Source organism: Vanellus vanellus, assembly GCF_965231255.1.
Source record: "Vanellus vanellus genome assembly, chromosome: 15".
Taxonomy (NCBI): Eukaryota; Metazoa; Chordata; class Aves; order Charadriiformes; family Charadriidae; genus Vanellus; species Vanellus vanellus.
The window spans coordinates 2627872-2648828 of NC_138920.1; the positions used below are offsets into that span (position 1 = coordinate 2627872).

Below are 20957 nucleotides of genomic sequence, written 5' to 3' on the forward strand. Positions count from 1 at the left end.
TCTTCCTCACAAACTCCCTGGAGGCTCTGAGGGTCCAGGCACTATTTCTCCTTCGGGTGCATGTTGGGGAACATTGGATCATCCTAGTGTTGGAAAATGGCTCGTCTGCCCAGAGCCCTGCCATCCCAGCTCCCAGAGCAGCCCCTTCGTCTTACCAAGGAGCAGCCGTTCAGCTACGTGTACATGTTTTGGGGCCCTGGCTTTTGAAAAAGTAGCCTAGGATCTGATTCTCCAGATTTTTACACCCGTAGGATGCTTCAGTGTTTGCTACGTTGCCTTTAAGCAACATTCAAACTAAACCAAAAAGGAAATAAGAGACTAAACTAAAAGGTAAAAGGAAATAAGAATTAGTTGATACACTACGTGATTTCAAATAGGCTTTACGCATGGAAAATCAACTCTCTGACTGACGGCTCAACTCATCTATACGGTCATTGGTTTTCTTTAAGCAGCCCCCAAAAGTTTGACTTTTTTCCCCGTATAACCCAGTGCAGATGAGGATCCCCCCGAGCCGAGCAGGATGGGGTAAGTGCAGCGGAGATGCCTTCAGCCAGGAGCTCTCCTGCCCCAAGGGGGTCCTCTGTGCCCGGCTGCCCCCCCTCCACTGCCCCGCAGGGCTGTCTCTGCCACGGGTGGCCAACCTCAGCCCCTCGCTGCGGCAGAGGAGGGCCGTAGCAAGGGACAGACGGCCAGGCTCGGAGGGTGACACAGCTCCCCCAGGAGCCATGCAGCGAGGCAGGAAAGATCAACCGAGCAGCAAACAGCTTCTCAGGTCCGGCTCCGAGTGTTCAGAAACACCTCTGCTACTGAAACGATTTCCTCGGGGGTAAAACCTGCCGTAAACCGGGGCGCTTGTTGGAGAGGAGACGTTTGACATCATATCGCATTAGCGCAGCTGCACGCAACACACAGAGCAGGGCTGCCAGCCCCCTTCCAAGATCCCGTAACCACAGAAACACGAAGCATAATGCAGAAGACGGGATGCTCGGCTCCAGACTTCCCTTGGCTCCGGCAAAGCCCGTGTGCAGTGTTTGACAGCAGGTTTTTCTCCAGCCCCTTGAACAAATGGGACAGGAGCAGTGATTTGCTGGCAGCACCCCTGCCAGCCTTTGTTACGCTGGCTGGGGAAGGGACTCTATTAAATAAACATGTGCAGAGACCCGAAAAATAGCAGCAGCGTTATTTAAGCAGCCTGTGGTTGAGCACTGAGACGCACAAGCACTTAAACTGCAGCTAGAAAGAATGAACCCTTGCCCTCCTCCTCCCCTGTACCCTGTTCTCTCCAGCCCCTGGTGTCATGCCCCTTCTCCTCCCCTCCTGCCATGTCATCTCCCTCTCACCCCGCTTCTGTCCTTTGACCCTTAACTTTGGTGGCATTTCCTTTTAGAGCTGGGAGAGCCCCCGCGAGGACGCCCCGGTGAGGAGGGGGCTGCCGAAGGGGTTCTCGACATGCTCTGAGCATCTGTCCTCTTCCTCCAGGTGCAGGGAGGTCTGCGGGGGAGCAGGGTCGGCGCTCCTGCAAGGGCTCTGCCGCACCATCCCTGAGCGATGGTCTAGGAAGCACCGGGACCATGAAGGGCTTAGGAGATAACAGAAGCCGCCACCTCTCCGATAACCTGGACTCCCCTCAAGACTCTCTTTATGCCCCCCAGGACAGGAACCCGTATCTTCTCAGCCCCACCGATTCCTTCACCATGGACCCCCGATTCCCAGCCCAGAATACCCTCCACGGCGACTGTCTCCTTCCACTCAACAACCAGATCTCCAACAGCAGTACTTTCCCCCGCATCCATTACAACTCCCACTTCGAGGTCCCAGATGACAACCCTTTCCCGAGCCATGCCCAAGCCACTAAAATCAACCGCCTGCCTGCAAACCTCCTTGACCAGTTTGAGAAGCAGCTGCCCATCCACAGAGACGGCTTCAGCACCCTCCAGTTTCAGAGGAGCGATGCGAAGCACCGGAGCGAGAGCCCTGGGCGCATCCGGCACCTTGTCCACTCTGTCCAGAAGCTATTCGCCAAGTCCCAGTCTCTGGAGGGCCCCACCAAAGGCAACGTGAACGGCAAGAAGGGGGCGGATGACCCCAAGCAAAACCGGAGGAGCAAGAGCAAAGACAGAGCAAAGACCTCCGAGCCCAAGCGCAGGACCAGATCCAACATATCAGGCTGGTGGAGCTCAGATGACAACTTAGACAGTGATACCTGCAGCTACCGCAACCCAATGGGCCTCATGACACTGGGCCGGCAGCCGGACCACAGCCAGCCGAAGTATTTCATGCACGCTTACAATACCATCAGCGAGCACATGCTGAAATCCTCCAAGAGCAATAACGACCTCAAGGTCACCCCTTGCACCAATATCCCCATCAACAATGACTCCAACTACATTAAGAGGGGCTCCTGGTCCACGCTGACACTCAGCCATGCCCGGGAAGTGTGCCAGAAAGCCTCCGCCACCATCGACAAAGCCTTGCTGAAATCCAAGTCCTGCCATCAAGACTTGGCCTACCACTACCTGCAGGTGGGTGCAGCGGGGGGGTCATGGCTTGCTCCGGGCAGGGAGAGCGCAGGAAGACAGGGGACACCTTCTCGGTAGGCGCCCTATTGCCTGGTAGACCTTATCAAACAGCTCCAGATGGTTCAGCTGCCACCTCAAGTCACATTGCCAGGAGGGGGCTGGGGGGGTGGTGGTGGTGCTTAAATTCACCGAGGCCCTGGGGACAGACCGCCACACCTCCTGCGGGGACACTGGTGCTTATGGGGTCCAACTCTCCCAGCTGCAGCGCTGCCCCAGGACCCCCCAGCCTCTGTGCTGGACCATGGCGGCGTGGGGAGGAGGCGATGCGCCCACACCGCAGCCTCGGCACCCTCTGCTGCGATCCCCACCCCAGCACTGCCCACCCAGACCCTGCAGACACTGTGCTGGGGTGGACTCTTGGGCAACTGGGCACACGTCTGCCCACATGTAGTCGTTCCCACTCAGTACCCCGGCAGCTGGGCATGCCGAGGGGCCGCGGCTCATATCCCACCCGGATACAGCTCCCCGGCCCCCGGCCAAGCACCGCCGCCATCCCACGGTCTGAAGGTCACCGGTGATAACTAATGCTTAACCCCTTATATCCACGCATCGCAAGGATGTGCCGGCGTGCCCAGTAAGCCCCGCTCTACAGAGCTTCCCCGGAGCGCTGGTAGGACCTGCAGCTCTGCGGGGCATGGCTGCCTTTGCTGCTCGCCCGCACGCGGGGCAGGGCTGCGGGGCCCGGAGGGCAGCGCCAGCCGCCCCGCTTGCATGGCAGAAGCCTGCATGGCTAATGCTGGTTTGAACCCCACCACCACCCCGTCACCAAGAGCGCCAGGTCACTGTGGCGGTTTCAAAAAGTGACTCTTGAAGAACATGAACCTGGTTGTGCCCTAGAGAGAGGAATGAAGATAAATAAGCCAGGCCTGGAGGGGGGGGAGGAGGGGACTAGTCTACGTATATAAATCTCCAGCATCCTTTTTAACGCAAAGGTGTCACGGGCTCCCCTGGCTGTGGCCAGCGGGCTTAGAAGCTTTAAAGAGCAATGAATTATTGAAGCACACTCTGCTTCCCATACCTTGCTGGCCACGGCTGCAAATCAAATTTCAGAGGGACTTATTGCATCAGGAACGTCATCAGAAAAACCTGTTCTCGGCCTGGTTTCTTTTTCTTTGCCCCCCTCCTTTCAGTTAAGCCTTAGGAGGTTAAAGAGCTGCAGCCAAACCATCCGCTGGCACTGTTCCCCCTCCGGGTGCGGGCGCAGCCCCCGGGCATCGGGGGCCACCCCAAGAGCCCCTCGCCTCCCGGGGTTTGGCCGCAGCCGGGGGTACGAGTCTGCCCTGCTCGTTATTCCCCAGCCATGTAATGAGCCTCCGTTTCTCGACAGCCTGACGGAGGGCTGTGGGCACAGCTGGGTGGCGTGAGCCCGGCCAGCAGCTGGGCAGCCCCACCGCTCGGCTGGGAGGACACGGGTGCCGCCCCGCTGCAGCCGAGCGAGCCCCCGCGGAGGTGGGACCAGCCCCTCAGCCCTGGGCCGACCGACGCAGGCAGCGGTCAGGTAGGGATCTTGTTTTGAGGGGAAGCTTTTGCCCAGCTGCCTCCCTGCCCTGACCCTCCGGGGACCATCGGACGGGGTCGGCAGCCTGCGCCACCAGACTCGGAGAGGGAGCAGCCGGCAGCCCCCCTCGGCATGGCTGGAGGGGCACTGGGGGACGCCGGGGTGTCACCGGCATCCCGAGCAGCTGGGGCAGCCCCCGCAGCCAGCAGCATCTCACCAGCAAAGTCAAGACCCTGGGCTCCCAGTCCAGAAAACATGCTGTTTGGTGCCCCCACAAGCCGCCAGGTCACGGATGCTCAGGCTGACCTTGTCCCCAGGTGGCCGGGGTGAGCCCCGGAGGGCAGGGCACAGGGCTCGGGGACCTCGGGGTAGGATGGGGTGATTGTATCAGACCCCTCCTCAGCACGGGAAGGGGACTAAGCTGGCGATGGAGAAGCCACCTCTGGAGCCCGGTGTGTGGGAAACATCCTTCTGCAAGGTGCCATGTCCCCTGCCACCCGCTCCTCGCTGGAGCAGGACGAGCCCACTCCCTGCTTGCGCCATGGTGAGGGACCACGTGCATCTGCCTGACCGCAGAGCCCAGTGCTTGGGGAGCACAAAGGCCCTGCCCTGCTACGGACGGGGCTGCTGCAAGGCAGAAATGCCCCATGGGTCCCCAAGGTGGAGAAGTGCCCCTCTGACATGAGGGAGGGCAGGAGCAGCGGGATGGGGATAAACGGAAACCCCCAGCCCCCAGGCTGGGGTAAGGCCCCCAAGGCTATTCACCTCCCCTGCCCCATTTGCAGGCTCTGGGTAGTCTTGCAGCTCATCGGGGACTATTGGGGGTCCATGTGATGTTTCCAGGCCCATCCCCAACCCCAGATGTTGTAGCTGAGAGCGGATGACCACCCAGCTCCAGGTCCAGCCCTGTCCCATCAGGGTGGGGGGTTTCTCGGGAGCAGTCCCCCCTCCAAGGTGACACAGCGCTGTCCTTAGAGCACAGTCCCCTAGGAGGGAGGCTGTGCTCCCTGTCCCGTTCTCCCCTCCCCATGGGCCCCACGTGCGGCTGGCGGGGCAAGGGAAGAGGCTGAGGGGTCAGGGTCCCAATGGCCAAGAAGGACCTTGGAGCGAGAGCTGCCCCAGGCCAGGGGGAACCGGAGCAGGCAGGGCTGAGCAGCGCTTCTGTCCCAAACACAGACTCGGACCCATGTCCATGGATACCGAGACCACATCGAAGGGACGGGCAGCATCGGGGCTCCCAGGGGACAGTCATACCACAGGCACCGTTAGCCCCATGCATCATCCAGATGAGCCTCCTCAACCCCACTTACAGTCAGACAGCACCGAAGCTTCCTTAACGCCCAGTAGCCCCAAAGATAAATCCGTAATCCAGAGTGGATGGCCTGTTCAGTGCCAGCCACTCCGCAGATGCTGGCTGCCCTCACACCAGCCCCACAGAGCTCCCATGGGGCAGGAAACCCAACCCAGGTCCTTCCCAGAGGATGCCCTGCCAAGAGGATGGACGGGGCCCGAAGGCAGCCTGGGCTCCAGCTTGCTTTCTTGAGGGTGTGCCTGAGACCACACGTAGCCCTCGAGACACCACGAGGGATCCGGCCCTGGAGGGAGCAGCGGTGTACCCGCATCGGGCTCGGCCTCGTTGCGTTGGAACCGGGCTGCATGGCACGTGCATCCCCGCACGCTGCGTCCGGCCCCGCGGGCGCCTGGGAGGGTGCGTTCATGTGTGGTGCATGTCTGTGTGTGCTGGGGCTGGGCTGCATGTCAGAGCTGGCACACGTGCGGATGGAAACCCCGTTGGCTCTGCGAGTCTCTCTTCCCCCAGACCTCACCGAAGCGATGGGAGCAGTGCAGCTCTTTCGCAGCACCCAGGATCGGAGTTTTCCCCTTCCCTCCTCTCTCCCCTCTCTTAATGCTCCAGGTGACTGGGGAATGCCCCAGGCAGAATTAAGGTAGGGGGAAACCTCCGTGTGGCCCCTTCTTTCCTTTTCCCTCCATGCTCAGGCTATGACACGGAGAGCAGAAGAGCCCGAAGGCGCTGATTCTTTGCCACGGGCAGTATCGTGGCAGGATGGTGTCAGCGGAGCCCAGCTCCCAGGGACGGACACATGCCTGACTCCCACATGCCTGCGCCGTGGCGCACCCCGCGGACCAAGACCAGGCAGAAAGGAAGATCCTGAAGCCTGGCAGAGCATCTCTGCTGCCCACTCCTCCCCTCCTGTGCAGCCGCAGGGCCCTCTGTGCCAGCAGCCACCTACAAAGGCTCTCCACCAGGGCGTCCTCTTGCTCCCACCCCTTTCACACCAACCAAACCACCATGGGCAGAACCAAGTCCACATCTGGGAGAGCAGCGTGAAGCGCAGCAAGGCTCCTGCAGCCTGTGAGGAGCCTCCTGATCTTCTCCGTGCCAGGCCTAGGTGCAAGACAAGGCAACCCTCATTTCCACTTTGTCCTTTCTGGAATACACGGGCTGTGTTCAGCACCCAGGGTCTCAGCTGCCAGGAAAGCTGCTGCCATCGCGGTGCTGCACTGGCCACCATCGAGGTCTGTCCTTTGATGACAGGAGGCGCTCTGGGCTCTTCAGCCCCATCGCAGAGCTTCAGAGACTGTGGGACAGGCTCCTCAGGCGCCTGACAGTGCAGAGAAGCACCCTGGAGGACCCTGAGCAGCACCTCAAGTACCTGCACTGCTTTCAAAGATCCCCAACCAAGGCACCTACTTGTCTTTTCAGGTGTGGCACTTTTGAAACACTTGTCCTGCGCTCCGTCCCATGGGAGCAAGAGCTGTGGGAGTCCCTGTGGACTCTGTGTGCAGACACGCTCCAAACTGGAGCACCAGATTCAAATGATGTCCTGCCAAGCATCTTCCTTCTCCTTGACGCTGCTAAACTGGAAAGTGGAGCACCTTGAGAGCGGCTTTGCTTCTTGCCGCCTTGCCAAGGTGCAAAGTAGAGGAGAAGCAAGGGAAAGGAGAAATAAGGCAGCTCAGTTAGGGCCAGCGGGCTGTCGCAATGCGACGGGGGAGCTGGTGGAGGCTGGAGAGGGACAGGGTCCGGATGGGGCAGGCGGTGCGGTGGGATGCTTGGCTCAGGCTGCTGTGGGTAAGCTGCACCAGCAGAGACATACTGCAAACCCGGTCTTCGTGTCGCTTTGCCTAGAGTGAGAGTGCCCAAGGCCGGGAGGCAGATGCACAAGCCCGTACGGAGCTGAGCAGAGCCTGCTGATGCGAGAGCATCATGGCAACACTGCCCTCAAGCAGCAGCATCACCGCGGCCACAAGACCCTGAGGTCTTAATGCCCACTCTGTCCTTGGGATCACCGGGATGAGCCCAGAACCTCTCACTGCCCCACGAAATACAGCATTTCCCTCTGCACAGGGAATGGCCGCGTGGCCCCCTGGCCCCTGGCTGGCATGCCTGGCTGTTGGCAAGCTCTCGCCTCCGGAGCCAGGGGCTGCAGACTAGTCTCCAGCCCCACGTGCCCCCTTGCCCCAGCCCCTTGCTGGCCCAAGACCCTGCAACTCACTCTGAGGAGAAGGCAGGCAGCAAAATGCAGTCTCAAGTCAGAGCTGACACCAAGGTGACGGGTATAAAAGTGCTCCTCAGGGGGCTTGCCTCCTTTAGGAAAGGCCAGAGCCAGCCACCCCGGTGACCTGTAGGATCTCTCCCACGACAGGACTCAGCTGGAGCCAGCAGGGTCCCTCCTGACTGGCCACAGGGCCACCCAGTGGGGGCAGCCGGGCTGGGGCAGAGGGATGCCCACACCCGGGAGAGAAAGGGCTCTCTGCTCTTACTTTTGTAGGAACCTGGCGGACATCCCCCAGTAGCTCCGGAGCTGGGCAGTCTCGCATGCAGCCAGCCCAGAAGCCACTTCCAAGCACGGAGCTTGCAGGAGGTGGAGTGGAAAGAACCGGGAAAAACTGCAGTGGCAGCGAGTGGGGCCGGGGGGGGCCCGGCCAGGTTTGTGTCTCACCCATGAAACGCACTCATCAGTCCCCACCTGGATCTCACACACAGGCAACAGGATGCCCCTGGCTCTCTGTTCCTTGTCCCTCAGTAATAGGGGGTCCTGGCTCATGGGCCCACATCGTGGCGGGAGCCCCATCACCCAAGCCGTCCCACAGGCTGTTTGGGTTCTGCTCCACACAACACTGGGATCACCTCTTGTCTTCTCCCGAACACACACAGCAAGCAGGACACGGGCTGAACCCAACGCTCCTTTGGGCAGAAGAAAGCCCTCAGAGTGAGCTAAGCTGTTGCGCGTGGAACGAGCCTGCATCTGGCCCACCCCAGGCCCTCTCAGGAGAATGAGAAGCCACCGCCAGCAGATCTGAAGCTCATCTGAAGGTGTCGCACCCCAGCAGCAGCAGACGGTACCCTCAAGCCATCTCTGGCTCCCTGCTGTGAACAAGGAGGGGAACAGGAACCAGGCAGCGCTTAGCGGCTCTGGCTCATCACCGTTAGCTGCAACATGGCTCTGCGCATCCCCAAGGTGCTATATAAACACCGGCTGATTGATCCCACAGCCCCCCGGGGAGCTGGGCAAATCCAGCAGCTCCATCCAGCAGAGTCAACGTGGATGCTCTCAGCAACACGAGCAGACCCTTTGCTGCTCCCCATGGTGGTCCCCAACCAGCAAACTGGGGGTTCTCGGGCTGTCCCGGTGGTTTGCACGTTGCTGCATTCCTTACATCTTCCCTTGCTTCTCCTTTACCACATCTCAGCTCCAGGGCAGGTCAAAGGCCAGCTTCAAACCAAGTCAGCCACGAAACCAAGGCTTGGCCCTGGCAACTCAGATTGCCCCATCTTTCTCCAGGCCTGGCCCGCAGCGTGTGAGGCTCTTGTCCTGATCAGCCCTGGGCTGGTGTCTGGCTCTGCTGCTGGCCGAGCACCGTGGCCGTGCCTCCGATCACCTACACAAACCCTTTGCAGGAGAGGCAGGCAGTGGTGTTGGTTACTTCAGCCGCTCGGTGCTTCAGGCCTCTAGTGGAAACATCAGCTCACCCATCTCTAATGAGGGAACAAGAGACCACGTCTGCCTTAAATTAATTGCAGAGTTGTCATCTCAGTGAAGTCAGAAGCATTTTTCTTGCACAAGGCACAGAGAGGCCCGCACAAGGTCTATGTGGCCAAGCTGCTCTAGAGGGACTTCTGAGGGTCTGGCTTGGCTTCAGAAATGAATTTCAGCCACTGAGAGTCACATTCAACTCAGAAACCTTAAAGGGTGTTGGACCTGGTGAAGGTCTGGGTTCTGATCCACAGGTCCCGGTCTACAACAGCTCTGGATTGCCTTGGCCTGAACAGTATGTGCACTTTACATTACATGAGCGTGGGCTTTGCATTGACCAACCGTGTGCCACTCCTGTCCCAATGCCCAGCGCAAATCTGGTGAGACTCTTCCCTCCCCGTTATGTGTGGCATTGTGCAGCTTGTATCAACTGTGTAAGCATGGGCCAGCGTGAAGGTGGTCTGCAGCTGTGGTGGGGTGAATGGCTGTGGGTGGATGTGCTAAAACAGAGGCGATCAAACGCAGGGCTGCTTGGCATGAACTGGTAAGGGAGGGTTGGAAAGGAATCGTGTTGCCCATTCCCACTCCACTCCAGCTGAGGGTCCAACAGTTGTCCTTGCCACCAATCCTCCCAAGTCCCCGTGATCCCACTGGTCCCAGAGGTGCTGTCCCTCACATCTGCTCATGCTCCCCTTACTCTTGCAGGTGCCTCAGGGGGAGTGGAACAACACGCTGTCTCGGGACAAAGACAGCGAGATCCCGTGCCGGCGCATGCGGAGCGGGAGTTACATCAAAGCCATGGGGGATGATGACAGTGAAGACTCAGAAACCAGCCCCAAACCATCCCCGAAAACTGCAGCTCGGAGGCAGAGTTACCTCAAGGCCACCCAACAGTCCCTGAGTGAGCAGAGCACCACACAAAGGTAACGCTGGAGCTCCTCCAGGAGCTCTGCACAGGTCCCCAGGGGCCACCCCAGAAGCAGCTCTCGGGGTCTAGCCAGCAGCACCCACTCGTGGGGATCAGAGCCCAGCAGGGCTCCTGCGCACCAGCTCAGACTGCCCACAGGGCAGGCAGACGAGGAGACAAGCAGGACAGGAGAAGACGCAGCAGAGGAATGGAGAACCTTTCCATCCTGGTGACTCCAAATATCCCCGGTGTTAGGAACCCGCTCCAGGTCTCTGTCCCCTCAGTGATGGGGAGGGCACTCCTTTGATGGAGCTGTGTGGATATCCTCCCTAAGCGTCTGCTTCTCCGAGGGAGTGCAGAGATCCCATCCCCATGATGATATTCAGATGTGGAAGATGCTCAGCCGGCATGGCTGAGGCCACTTGGCACACAGCCCGCAGGCTGCTGGGACTGTGCCGTCTGCTTTGCTCCACAGGTGTCCCAGGGATTCTGGGACCAGCCAGAAAGTGCCCCGTTGGCACGCTACGCTGGGTAATACCCTGAGGCCAGGAGAGATGGGCTAAGAGGTCTGGGACCAGGCGTTGAGGGAGGAAGACCCACAGTGGCTTAAGCCAGACAGACAGCAGAGCAAGAGGAACACAGCAAAACCTTGCTGGGCAAGAGGCTGGTCCTTGCAGGATGGGGTCTGTGTGGACCTCCTGACCGGAGGTGATGCTGTGCACCATCTTCACCAGCTGCTCCGCTTCCCGGGACAAGGCACCCGGGGGCTGTAACAGGCCGTTGGCGTTCCACGTGCTGCGGCTCGGGAGGAGGTGAGCAGCACAGAAGGGCAGGAGGAGGCAGGCGGCCGCCGCCGCCGCAGAACTGCTGATGTTCAGCAGACAGAGCCAGAAGGAAGGGAGGGTGCAGCAGGCAGTGTGGAGACCCCTCATGGTGGCTTCAGATTGCAGATCAGACGCTGCTTTCTGCTGAGAGATGGTGACAAAATTAACTGAGGGGAGCCCTGAAAATGCCTGCTCTGAATCCAGCCCTGTTCCCTGCCTTCACTTCGGGGGGAGCAGAGTTGGATCCAGGAGTCTCTGATGCAAAATACCCAAGTCGAGAGACTGAGGTTCTTCCTCTCTTGGGTTCGTTGTCCAGTCAGGTCACGTCCATCAGGGTCTGAGCTCACCTGGGCTGCTGGCGTCCAGCCGGAGCCCACGGACAGGTGGTGTTGAGGATGGGGCTAAGTCAGGGCAGGGTGTTTGAGCCGGAGGGGCAGAGCCGGCCGAGCCGTGGGTGCAGCGACCCGGCAGCGGAGGGCTCCGGGCAGGGCTGGGCTGGACGTGGCCATTGCTGCCAGTGCTTGGTCGCCAGCAGGAGATTTGCTGGAGGGAAGGAGGGGGCTCCGCAGCCCTTGGGACATCACACCCTGGCCTGTCCATCCCTTCTGGCCCAGGCCGGCGAGGGCTTGAGCCAGGCAGAGGCCAGGCGGCAGCGGGCAGCCCAGCCGGAGCCGGAGCATGAGCACGGCTGCCATCTGCCGACCACCCCCTCGCCTCTCCCCCCTCGGACAGGAGATTTTTGGATGCTGTGGCCACTTCAGTTGCTGCAGGGACTCCCTGGGGTGCCCCACCAGCATGGCACAGCCTTGGGACAGCAGTGGAGGCACCGTGAAGGTCGCCAAGGTCAACCAAGGGTCGCCTTGGCCAGAGCTGCTGGGGCCATCTCTGAGCTCCACCCGCCGAGGGGCACCGGACCCATGGTTTGGGACAGGAGGGACCGCAGGGAGGACAGCTTCAGCCTTAGCCAGGACAAGGAGCAGAGGAGTAAGACGCGATCTGTCCCTGTGAGAGGGTCTCTGCCCTCCCAAAGTCTGTTGCCTGCTTTGTGACTCGGTTTCCCCATGGGCAGGCTGCGAGGGAAGGTGAGGGTGAAGCCCAGTGGCATGGGCACAGGGAGGCTGGCAGGGACACTGCCCGCCCCAGGACACAACTGACTCACACCATGGGTGTGCAGTGAGCTCACGGACAAAACCCTCTCAGACCGAGGGAAATGAAGCAATAAATGGATAGCCCAGGGCGCCATGTTACCCTTGGCCACTCACCAATGGGTCCCCTGGGGTCCAGGTGTTTCCTCCATCAGCAGAAGACATTACTCCCCGCTCTCATCACACCCCAGGATGGAGACTCAGGAGGTGCCACAGTCCTTCCTGGAGGTCCACACACCGCACAGGGCTCCTGCCCAGCTGGGACGCACCCTGCCCTCAGCTTCGCTGTCCCCCAGGCTGAAGGACAGACCTCTGCACCCGTGGCCCTGCCGGACACGGGGGAAGCGGCACCCTGAGGGTCCTCTGTAGGGAACATGGGCGATTCAAGAGGCAGAATCCCCACAGCTCCCCCAGGCTGGCGTGGCTAACCGTGTCCTCCACCATGCCCCACCTGGTCTGTGACAAGGACTCCTTCACACGTGGTCTCATGGAACAGAAGAACGGGGGAGCGCCATCATTCCCACATCCTTCCTCTTCCTCTCATGTGTCCCTCCCATCCTTCCGCACTCCCCCTGGCTCCTGTGTGCCCGGGGCTCAGCAGGGCCCATAGCTGCGGTCCTGGCTGGGTCGGGCTCAGTGGCAGCCCCGCTCTCCTGCTGCAGAGGTTGCGCTGAGCCCCGGGCCATGGGGACAGTGCTTCTCCCAGAGCCTGCAGCAAAAGCTGCTCTAGAAATACCCCCCCACCCCTGCTGCTGCTGCAGCACTGTCATTCAGGCTTGGCTCCCCTTGATCTTCTTCCAGATAATCTTTTGGGTTCCTCTACACAAATTAAAAAAAAAAAAAAAAAAAATATCCTGCAGATGTTTCAAATTGGAAAGTCCACAAAATACCATTTAAAAGTCATCTTTCACCCCACTTCCCACACCCCCTTCCCACCAGTCCAGGCAAGGAAGAGCCAGCTTCCCTGACCCCCGTCCCCCAGCATCACCCTGTGCAAGAGCTGGTATGTCACCAGGGCTGTGACTCTGGGGGCTGTCACGGGTCCCACGTGCACCCTGGGGTTCAGCTGGGCTAACCTGGCATCTACAGTGCGTTCCTGGGGGCAGCGGGACCCAAGGTCTTGTCCCCTCTCCTTTCCCTGCACCCCACAAACCTTCTCCCGTGTCCCAGACTCGATAGCTCAAGCCGGAGGCCGGCAAGGAGAGAAGGCGCTTCCTTCTCCTCCAGGAGCTGTAACCGAGGCCAAGTGGTGGACTCGGTACCCAGCGTCATCTCCGTGTGCCTGTGCCTGGCTGAGGGTGCTGCGGGCAGGGGTGGTCTGGCTCTCCTGGCAGGGCAGCAGCTCCAGCACAGCCCCAGCGCTGCCCCCTCCATAGGGACACCCCTCACACCCTCTCTCTCTGCTGGCAGGAGCCTGGACCGCCTGGACTCCGTTGAGATCCTCCTACCTCCGAAGTTCCCAACCTGGGAGGAAGAATACAACCAGATCTCCGACAGCGTCAACGAGTCCAGTTGCATCAACCAGGTGAGACGCTGGAGCGCTGAGCCCCGCTGCACCGGCACACCCCGGTGAGAAAGGAGGCATGCCTGGGGCAGAGAGGAACATCTTTTTTCCTCCCTTCAAAATAAGGCACCGGCTGCGCTCCAGAAATTGCACACACAATTCTCTGGCAGCTTTACCAAAGTATCAAGGCCACGTCCTTAATTCTGATTCCTATCAGACCCCCCCTTCCCCTTTGCCTCCTCTCCGCACTGCTGGTGCAGCTGGAGTCGCTCTGCCATGGCCGCAGGTACGGTAGCCCGGAGCGATGCTTCACAGCCGTGGGCGAAGCTCAGGGCTGCTCTGAGCGCAGAGTCCCACCGTGTCACCACCCAGAAGTCACCTCCAAGGCCGCTTGCTCCTGCTACCAGCTCCTCGCGCCCGCTGGGTGGGTCCAAAGCCGGGGCCAACCTTACCTCTGCACAAGGCGGCGTCCAGCCTGGGACCCTGCAGCGGGTCACCGGGGACAGTAACCCTGCTCAGCTCTGAGGACCTCGTCCCTCGTGCAGCAGACCGGAGCCAGGAAGAAGGTGCCCATAATTCGGGAGACCGTCCTGCCAGCTAGCTGGGGATGTCTCCCTTGGATATTCCTGGTCCCTTGGGAAGGGCAAAGCCAAGGATGCCAGCGAGGAGCTGATGGTGGGCGGCAATCCCCTTGCACCAGGTTGCAGGACCGCTGGGATGCAGTGGGTGCAAACCGGGTTTAGCTCCCTGTCTCCACACTACGCCTCCCCTTGGGATTACTCTGGAGCAGCTCGGGGCTTGGGTGGCTATAAGCCATCTGCTTCACAGGCCAGGAAATAATCCTTGTCAGGATGAGGCCTTTGCAGAGGTCCCGTGTGCTTATCTCAGCCCCGGGACGGGGACCCGTCCTTTTGGTATGGAGATGGAGGTCCCCGGGGCAGCAATGGCTCCACGAGCTTCGCCCAGCCATTTCGCTGTCACCCTGGGCCTCTGTCGTGTCGCGTCTCTGTTCACGCGTGTCTGCATGGAACGCGTGCCCACGCGTGCCCCTTCTGTGCTGCTCCGCTCCATCTGTGCGCGGTGATCGAGGGCGGCAGCACGAGGCAGGGGTTAAACAGCGGGATGGGCATCACGAACCAGAGCGTGGAGGTGGGTGAGCGGCGTGTGCCGACGTTCCCCTCCAGGTTGTGTGAAGGCTCTGAGGCCTCCTCCAGCCCAGCGCGGCCTCTCCAGCCCCATGACTGGTTTCTCCTGCTGTCACAGAGGGGTTGGAGCCCTTGGTGGAGAGCTCTGGGGAAGGGCATGGGGCATCGCTCGTGGGTGTACATGTTCCTTGTGGTCAGTCTCGTTCCTTGTACATCAACAGCAATGTGCTGGGTGTCTCATTGCACAGAGACGGGGTCAGGACCGTCGCATTCTTGTCCTTTGCGTGTAAATCCATGTCTGAAGCCAGGTCTCTGCATGAAGACAACGGGTGGGCTGAGTCTGTGCCCTCTCCCTCTCTAAAGCTGCCGTTTAGCAGCTGGGTGCAGCACCCCCGTGAAGACATCAGAAGGGTCTTGGAGCTGGAGGGTCTGAGCAGCCCACAGTGTGCCAGGAGCTGCCCAGGCAAACGCCCCAGCCCCAGACTGGTGGCGCTGTGAGGCTGGGGGCACTCCGACTGCCACGGCACCCGCTCAAGCGTGGGGCTGCTGTCACTGCGTGCACTCTGCCCGCGTTCCTCCGCAGCAGAGACACTTTAGTTGCAGCTGGGTCGGGATTTAGAGGCCTCCCACGAATTGCACATCTGTTGATCCAGGATGGAGCTGGTACAGCCGCCAGTATGTGCTGGTCTCATCCTCTGGTGGGTCTGACCTGCCCTTTCACCCAGTTCCAGAGGCAGTTCCTCCCCTGCCCTCACTTTTATGTGACCTCCGACACCTTCCTTGTGTGTCCAGCAAGACCCTGGTGTCCTCCCATACAGAAGCATCATCAGCTCTGAAAGACAAGTCTGCTCCACTTGGTTTTGTCCCAACTGATGTCTACCTTGCAAACCTCTGGAAGTCCGGGGTACACCGGGTGTGCATGTCAGCATCCACCTGTCACACCAAGGGGACCAGTGGCCAGAGAGAGCCAGCTGGTGGCCCCCAACACTGCTTATCCACACTTTGAACTGTGCCCTGTGTAGCAGACCCAGCCCCCAGAGCCAAGCCTCTGCCCTCGGGTACATTTTGAACCTGGATCCTTCCCACGATGGGTCATCTTGGGCAGCTCGTGCAGGGCAGAGCTCATAGGGTGGATGTTCTCTGCAGAGCAGAGATGGAGAGGAGGAGAAGGCATTCCTCCTCACAGGCAGCACAGTGTCTGTCGGGTGTCTGTCCTTATGCCAAGTGTGTGCCGTGGCTTTGCTATGGAGAGAAGGCAGTATTGCTTCCGTGTGGCTTCTTCTTGGCGCAGGGACAGAGGAGATAGCAGCGAGGTGGCCAGCCTGACCCCATCAGGGTGAAGGACAGTTTCCCCGATGTGGAGCGCTCAGACTGCCCGTCCACCCCAGCTCTGCAGGTTGCGGAGGCCCATCGCTGCTCCTGGCTGCGTTGCGAGTTCTGGGGGCTTCGCAGAGGTGCTAACTGGGAACCACCCCAGCCCTTGTACAGCCGCCACAGGCAACCCATGTGTGCCAAGGGGTGTCCCAGCACTGTGTGTCCCAACTGTGCCCTGTGTGTATATATAGAGAGATATATGGTGCATACCACAGGCTGAATGCATCAGCAGCTTCTTTCCGTCTGGGAGGCGTCCCGTGGAGCTTTGCCGTGCCGTGTTTGTGCCGCTGTCGGAGGGGCCTGTGCGGCATCTCGCTTGGCATCTTATGAGCTCTGAAGTTTGTACTGAAGTGTCAGCAGTGGTGGCCCCAGGGGACGGGCCGTCCGCTCCCCTCGTCCTCGGTCCCTGTGCAATGGTTGTCTGTGTGAGGAGCTCCCCGTTCTTGGCCTTTAACCTTCTCCAACTCTTTCTTCCAGATCTTTGGACCCCCCTCACTTATCCCTCAGATATTTACCCATGGAGAGCAGGTACCGTCCCACTGGCTTTTCCCTCTTTCTTCCTCACGGAGCTTTCTCGGGTCAGCCTGGACACCCACGGCAGGGTGCGAGGCAGGCTGTGGGGTCAGCCCGCACCTGGGGCCAGTGGCAGGAGGAGGAGGAGAAGGAGGAAGAGGAGAAGGAAAAGGAAAAGGAAGCAGTGCTCTCGATCGGACCCAGGCACTGCAGGGCAGCTGGAGCTCTTGGTTCCCCTGGCCCCAGCAGGGGGTCAGGGACCATCAGTTTTAGGGGGAAAGTAGATGAACTTTTTGAACCAAACTTTGTGGAGCTCAGATGCCAATGCTGGATAGAAATATTGTCCTTGAGGCCAAAGAAAGGGCCAGGAGAGATGGAAGTGGCCGACAGGGCCAATCTCAGCACCTCTCACCTGTATTTCAGAACGCGTTGCTCTGGTTTAACCCGAGTGAGCCTTTCCCCAGTACAAGTTTGACCAGCGGCTGCCACTGGAGAGCAGGGCAGGGCTGGGGGCACGGGTGGGAGGGAGGTGGGGGCAGCAGGAGAAGCAGGGAGCGAATCTGCCCCTGCTCGGCTCACACCTCGCCGCAGCCTGCCGCCGAGCCCTCTCCCGGTCCCCCACCGCGCAAGGGGCTAGGACGGGTTCCCGATGGTGCCACCCAGAACCAGTCCGGGCAGCCTGTCCCTGGTCAAACATGGAGGCTGTCCCCCCCAGCCCACACCTCCCCACCTTCTCTCTCGGCGCTGCACCCCGCGGTAGGGCCAGGCCATCTCCCCGCACTGAGGAGGATGCCTGCCCCGGCAGGGTCTCGCGGCTGAGGCTGGGGTCTCCAGCTGTGCTGGTGGGGCAGGGGGACCTCTCAGAGGCTGGACCGGCATTTTAGCCTCACGTGCTCTCAGCCTCTCCATCAGAGACTGGGGGGCGTTTCACGGGCACTGTGGTGGTAAGTCTCTCCTACTCCACAAGCAGGGACCCTCTCGCCTCCGAGGAGAGTCCCCTCTTCCCCCTCTCTCAGCAGAGAGTCCGGGCATCCTGCACCCCACCAGCTCTGACCCGGTCTCGTCTACCGTAAGCGGGACCACGCAGGAGTGGCAGCAGGGCGGCTGCAGGGAGAGGGGCAGGAGGGGACGGGGACGGGCTGCCAGCAGGCAGGGGGTGACTAGCTCTGCCCCTCTTCCCGTGCAGGCACCAGAGCCGGAGCTGGGGGAGCAGTACGAGGCGGTCTGCGACTCTACCTACAGCGAGGCCGAGTCGGCGGCCGCGGAGGTGCTGGACCTGCCTCTGCCCAGCTACTTCCGCTCGCGGAGCCACAGCTACCTCCGAGCCATCCAGGCGGGCTGCTCTCAGGAGGAGGACACGGGCTCCGTCCGCTCCATCTCCCCTCCGCCGACGGGCAGCCTCAGCGGCAGCAGGACCTTACCCACCAACAGCAGTGAGTGCCGGCGGTGTGCGGTGGGGAGGTGGAGGGGAAGGGGTGCGAGGCCAGTGGGGATGGGGGATACTGCTGCCGCCGACCGCCCGGGAGGTGTCGAGCACACGAGGTGCTCAGCTTAGATACCTGTACATCCAGCCATGGTTATCCAAGACTTCTGTGGGCTTCTGGAGGCTTGCTCTGTGGTGGAGCAGCCGGGCGTGCGGCTAGGATGGCTGGGGCTGGATCTCCACCTGCAGGCACTGGAATGGCAGACAGACTCTGGTTGCTGGGATTTGGCCGGCACGGCTGATGTGACCTGTGGAGGTCTGGGAGAGGTCAAAGTCTTCACTCAGTCAAGCCAAACCCAAGGCTGAGTGTTGCAGCTGGGAGCACCCCGCGGGACGCTCACCTTGCCTGGGAGCACTGGCTGCCCTCTCTGCCTGGAGCCCTGCGGGGCTGCGGGAGCAGTGGGGACCTGCAGCACAGGCAAACAGCCCTGCTGCCCTACACTATCAATAGCTTCCATCTTCCTCCTCCTCCTCTGCACTACGCGTCTCTTATCACCCCAATCCAGCCTACAGTTGACAGGTTTGACCTCTCTCTGAAACGCCCAACAAGAAAAAAGGCCAACAAGGATTCTGCACCGGCTTCCCCAGGGTCAGAACGTATCCTGACGGCTGCACCCCTTCGGCCAGAGGCAGGAATTGGGGCTGACAGGAGGAGGGAGGGCAGAAGGCATCTGTCCCCGTCTCTCAGTGATGGAGGTGTGATGAGGCTTTGGGGTTCACCATGAACTTCTTTGGCGGTTCCCGCCCAGGGCAGGACTCCCAGCAACAGGTCTGGGGGATCGGATCATCAGGAAAATGCGAATGGCACAAATTTGTGCCCCTCCAGATCCACAGGGTTTGTGATTTTGCCCAGCAGAGTCACAGGCAGGTCTGTCCCTGAGCCGTGGCCAGTGAGGGCAGAACCCCGGCCAGCCCAGACCTGAGCAGCGCAGCCCAGGCAGAGGCGTGCCGAACGTGGGGCTCCTGCGCCATCCCGGCACCAGCCCAGCTCCGTGCAGAGGCGGAGCGGTGCTGTGTGTTGGGCTCACGGCGCTCGCACCCCGGTCCCGTCCCCTGCAGGCAGGGCAGAAGAGGTAATGGGCAGACAGCATCGCCCTGGTGCACCCAGCCCTCGGGCAGCCGCCTAGAGACAGGTCTTTCCAAAATCTGACGGGGAGATGCTGGGAGTTCATCCTTTGGCTGGACTGGCTCCAACCGCTTTCTCTCCCACAGACAGAATTGCAGCAGCCACGTAGGTGCCTATTCGCCCCTCTCCATCAGGTGTACATAGACCAGAGACCCCAACACCCCTGGTGTGGGGTAAAAACAGGACTTGCTCTGAGTTTCAAGGCACTGACGCACCTTCCCGAGTCCTGGAGCCCAGCACCCTGCGGCCTCGCTGCACTGAGCCATCGGCAGCGTTATACCCAGCTCCAGACACCGCGCCTGGCGCTGCGTGCGGGCATTATTCATTCCAGACCCTTCTCTTTTGATTAGTAATTACTGTACTGGGCAAGAGCCTGGCCTCTCCCTCCGATGTTAGTCAGGATTGACTCCATGCCCCGGAGCGGGGGTGAGGCTGCAGGCAGCCCCATTTGGCTGGTGTTTTTCACCAGTTGGGCCGTCTCTCCCAGGAGGCAGCTCCCAGCATCGCAGCAGAGCGGGTCTCTTCACCAAACGTCCGGCCGGAGGTGGCTCTCCTGTGTGCCAAGCCCTCCCTTCAACAATGGTCGGAGCACTCAGCACCTCTGGGTTGAGTCGGGGCTGCCCGCGCTCCCGGGCAGGACCGCCGTGCCCACCTATAGTGCTGCCGGAGAGGCTCCCGTGAATGCCCCACACATTCGGCCCCCGGGTGGGAAGCAGGGAAGGCGAGGGCTTTGCCCCAGGAGGTAATTTTGCCAGGATGCTGAGGGCACCGGCTCAAGACAGCAAGGAACGGCGACGAAGGCTGGTCAGACCTCAGAAAGCCCAGAGGGAAAGAGACACAAGGGATGTTTTTCTGTCTCATCCAAAAATGAGCTGATGCTGGCTCCCCACCACAGAGACCAGCACTGCCCCGGCCCGGGGACACGTTGGGTGCAGGCAGGCTCCACCTGGGGCTGCCTTTACCAAAGCAGGATCCGCAGCAGCGCCTACAGTCCCCAGTGGTCCCTGCCTCTCCTGGAAGACACGTGCGAGGGCTGTGGGCGGCAGGGAGGAGCATTGCTCTGGAGATGCGGCTTCTGCAAATGGCTCCTGAAGGCCTGAGCGGAGCTGAGGGGTTCAGCCGCATGAAGCTGCAGTGTGAGGAGCAGCTCTGCTCTCACTGCAGCATTTCAGGCCCCCCCCCCCGGGGTGCCGTGGGGTGGGAGCAAGCTCCGGAGAGATGCTCAGGGAAGCTGGCAGGCTCTAGCCAGAGGAGAAACCTGTTACCTTTCCATGATGCTTGGAGTCACTTGATCCGCATCAATTCTGCATCATTTTCTTCAAGGCAGCCTTGTGTCCTCGGCTCCTGGCCAGCCCCACTGCTCCAGTCCACGCGGGGTCCAGGGAGCTGAGGGGTCCCATCCTGGGAACAGTTTTGGGAACTGGTTAGAAAGTGATGCCTTAGTGCTCCCGGATGTGACAGTGCCTGGACATCATACCGGGCAGATACCAGAGCAGGCGGGAGCAGTCTGGCATCTCACCAGGGCTGTACGGTACATGCCCTGTCACCCACGGAGATGCCAGGGTCAGGTCCAGTGGGGCAGCACCGCTCTTGGCATGAGCTCTGGCACCGAACCACAGAGCTATGGGGGGTTCAGAGCAGCCTCAGCGTATCTGCCATGGGCTGTTGGTGGGAGCCGGGTCAGAGCCCAGCAGCAGGTACAGGGGGAGGTGGAGCAGCTTTGCCCGAGGCTTTCCCACCCAGAGACGTGCCCGTGCCCTCATGTCTCCCCGTCAGTGGTCTGCGCTCCAGGAGGATCACAGTCAGAGTCCACAGGATGAGGCAGGGACTGGAGGAGATCCCCTGGGAGGTGCTTGCTC

At 60.8% G+C, this 20957-nt stretch overlaps 1 protein-coding gene across 4 annotated transcripts in view; it reads left to right on the forward strand.

Annotated features, from left to right (window-relative positions):
- Positions 1-1571: 1571 nt before the first annotated feature.
- Positions 1572-20957, forward strand: part of DLGAP4 (DLG associated protein 4) — a gene marked incomplete at its 5' end in the record, with an annotated part of 70339 nt that continues 50953 nt past the window's right edge. Inside the window, 6 exons of one of the 4 annotated variants that reach the window (XM_082491181.1) lie at positions 1572-2522; positions 3136-3189; positions 9783-10000; positions 13364-13478; positions 16454-16504; positions 17676-17922. In XM_082491181.1, coding sequence (XP_082347307.1) covers positions 1572-2522; positions 3136-3189; positions 9783-10000; positions 13364-13478; positions 16454-16504; positions 17676-17922 — 1636 coding nt within the window. Of the gene's footprint in view, positions 2523-3135; positions 3190-3906; positions 4078-9782; positions 10001-13363; positions 13479-16453; positions 16505-17675; positions 17923-20957 lie in introns of all 4 variants that reach the window. The other 3 variants (XM_082491180.1, XM_082491182.1, XM_082491183.1) reach the window with 3 other exon arrangements.